Source organism: Aplysia californica, unplaced genomic scaffold (assembly GCF_000002075.1).
Source record: "Aplysia californica isolate F4 #8 unplaced genomic scaffold, AplCal3.0 scaffold00982, whole genome shotgun sequence".
NCBI lineage: Eukaryota > Metazoa > Mollusca > Gastropoda > Aplysiida > Aplysiidae > Aplysia > Aplysia californica.
The window spans coordinates 90,683-93,613 of record NW_004798252.1 but is presented as its reverse complement, the minus strand read 5'-3'; the positions used below and the strand labels follow the sequence as shown (position 1 = coordinate 93,613).

The 2,931-nt window shown below is 42.5% G+C and overlaps 1 protein-coding gene across 1 annotated transcript in view; it reads right to left on the bottom strand.

Moving 5' to 3' along the window:
• The window catches only part of LOC101849170 (natural resistance-associated macrophage protein 2), a 75,469-nt gene that overhangs the window by 33,871 nt on the left and 38,667 nt on the right, over nucleotides 1–2,931 (bottom strand). Inside the window, exon 2 of the mRNA XM_013089559.2 lies at nucleotides 407–591. Coding sequence (XP_012945013.1) covers nucleotides 407–591 — 185 coding nt within the window. The remainder of the gene's footprint in view (nucleotides 1–406; nucleotides 592–2,931) is intronic.

The following is a 2,931-nucleotide window of genomic DNA, read 5'->3' as shown; positions in this document are numbered from 1 at the left end:
ACACACACACACACACACACACACACACACACACACACACACACACACACAAATGTATACGCATGTTGAAGCAAGCACACACAACAATAATATATCATTTCTCTCTTTTTTCTCTCTCTCTCAACAACACCAACATCAATAATAACAATAGCAGGAGTAATAACGACAACAATAACAAGAGGAGCGTCGACTACAACAACAACAGTTGCAGGAGTAACAACAACAACAACAACAACAACAACAAAAACAACAACAACAGTTGCAGGAGTAACAACAACAACAACAACAACAACAACAACAACAACAACAACGACGACAACAACAACGACGACAACAGCAACAATAACTAGTTTCAGGAGCAACAACGCCAACAACAAAAACAACAGCAACAGCACCAAAGACTCACATCATCCACTTCAGGTATGGCAATCCTCTCGTTGAAGTACGTAGACGCTGCCGTGTTCATCCCTTTGCTGGGTGAGCTGCCGTTCTCTTGCTTCTCCGGGGCCGCACCTTTGCTGGGCGCCACCTCCTGCACGTCTTGGGACACCTCCAGCATGGACATAGACCCACCGCTGAACGACGGGCTGTCTGATGAGAAAAGACAGCAGAAAATTCAACACAAATGTCTAAATATTAGAGGGATTACTTCTCCTATATGTAGGGCAATGCCCACTTTTGATGCAGGTCAAGATTTCCGGAAACCCTCAAAATCTGGGTTAGCCCGCTTGTCCTTAAAAGCCACCAATTAGAGTTAGGGAAAAGCAAGTCGGACAGGCAAAAACAACAGAAGGCAGTGAAAGGGAAGAAGTAGGATCTACCAGTGGCGCCCTCCAATCGCTCACCTTCTTAACCCAAGACAATTTGCCAAACCCTTAAACTACTGACGCCACTAGAGCTTTCTTCTTTTTTTTTTGTTTCTTTTTTTTTCATAGTAGAAGGTTTAAGGCGCTCGCAACTGCATAAGGTCATATGAGCGCCAAGGGGTGGATGTCAACAGAGAAGTCCTTACAGGGAATCAGACTTACTCTGCTCACCTCTCTAGCTTCAACAGCCCAAGGTCTGCTTCGACTATCAAGGCACCCCAGAAATAGCGGGTCACAAGAGTGACAAACATAGAAAAGAAGTAGAGGAAAATGACACTAGCAAGGATTAGGAAAGAAAAAGCAACAGTTCCCTGCTGTCGATCAGGCACAGTTATGAGCGTGACATGATGAATCAGCCCATTTACAATTCTACTGTGATTGACCGAGAAATGCCCCCCCCCCCCCCTTGGGAATGGCCTAAAGACACTTCAGTCAGTGGCACCACCCCGGGGGGTGGAGCTTTCCTTCCTGTCCACAAACTTCTATAATAATTATTATTATGATATGGATAAATAGTATATCCCCACTCAACAGCAAGCTCTATACGCTTTACAACTGTATTACATTAATTCCTTCCACCAACATTTCCTGTTCACCAACAATAAACCTTGACAAAGAGAACAAAGGCGGTCTTCACACGACCGAGTGCCTTTCCAAAGAAAGAACGGAAATAAAAGAGAATATACACGCTGTAACAAAAAGATTAGTGGGAAAAAACCCACTCCATAATTGACTCTAGAACCCCCCCCCCCTTCCTTTCTACACACAAACACACACACACACACACACTCACACATACACACACACACACACACACATACACACACACACACACACACACACACACACACACACACACACACACACACACATACACACAACATTTCATCATATAATATAAATACGTTAACACATTAACACACTCCTTTATGAGTTCACACACATGCACAAACGCCGCAAGAATATAAATGCTATGAAGTAGACAACTGCACGTAGTATATTGATCGGAAACACGAAGGTATTAACACACCATACTGTGGGAAAGCATAATTGGTCGCTTATGAACACAAGGGGGCTATTCCCGAAAAATGCTGTTTTAAGAAAATCGACGGTAAAGTTTTTGCTCCTTGTTCAGTTTCTTTGAAAGTCAGGGAGAGTTTTCTCTATAACCAAACTAATATACACAGCAATGAAATCAAACTTCTCCTATAGGTAGGGCAATGACCACTTTTGGTGTAGGTCAAGATTTCTGGAAATCCCCAAAATATGCGTTAGCCCGCTTGTCCTTAATTAAAAGCGACCGGGAATTTTATCAATGTGCTGTGGCTATGCATGAATAATATAGCCCTCAGAATAAGAACGCACAACACACATCAATAATACAAGGGGAGAATGTTCGTGTGTAGCAATAACAGTATCACCGTGTACGTATCACTGGGTTCCCTTTACTTCATAGAACACAAGCAGAACATCTGATATTTCCATTGGCCTCCAAAGCAAAATTGTATTCTCCACCAAAGTAGAATTATATTATGTTTCAAAAACAACAACAGGCTTTTTGCCAATATCCTTACGAAAAGTAATATGGTGTTTTCCGCTTTCAACAGCTCTACGCCAAAACCCATTGCAGCACAGTTAGCATGATAATGATAATGATAATAATAATATGTAAATCTATTTTATGAGTATAAATGGCATGCAAAACCGAGGACGGCTACTGGTAATTACTTCGAAACGTGTGTGCGTGTGTGTGTGTGTGTGTGTGTGTGTGTGTGTGTGTGTGTGTGTGTGTGTGTGTGTGTGTGTGTGTGTGTGTGTGTGTGTGTGTGTGTGTGTGTGTGTGTCTTTTGTCTCTAGGGGGGGGTGAGAGGTTGTGACATTGTGAATACTCTAGATACGTGGAACATTGGTTAGAAACAAAAATATCACATAAAGCTTTTCAGGAGCAAAAGACTTGTCACACAGAGACATAACAGGGTGTACAGTCTTTTTCTCTAGGGTTCTACGATACCTTTCCCTCGCGGCTATTTTTCACCTCTTCCTTCACCGCAAAACCCAAACCTTG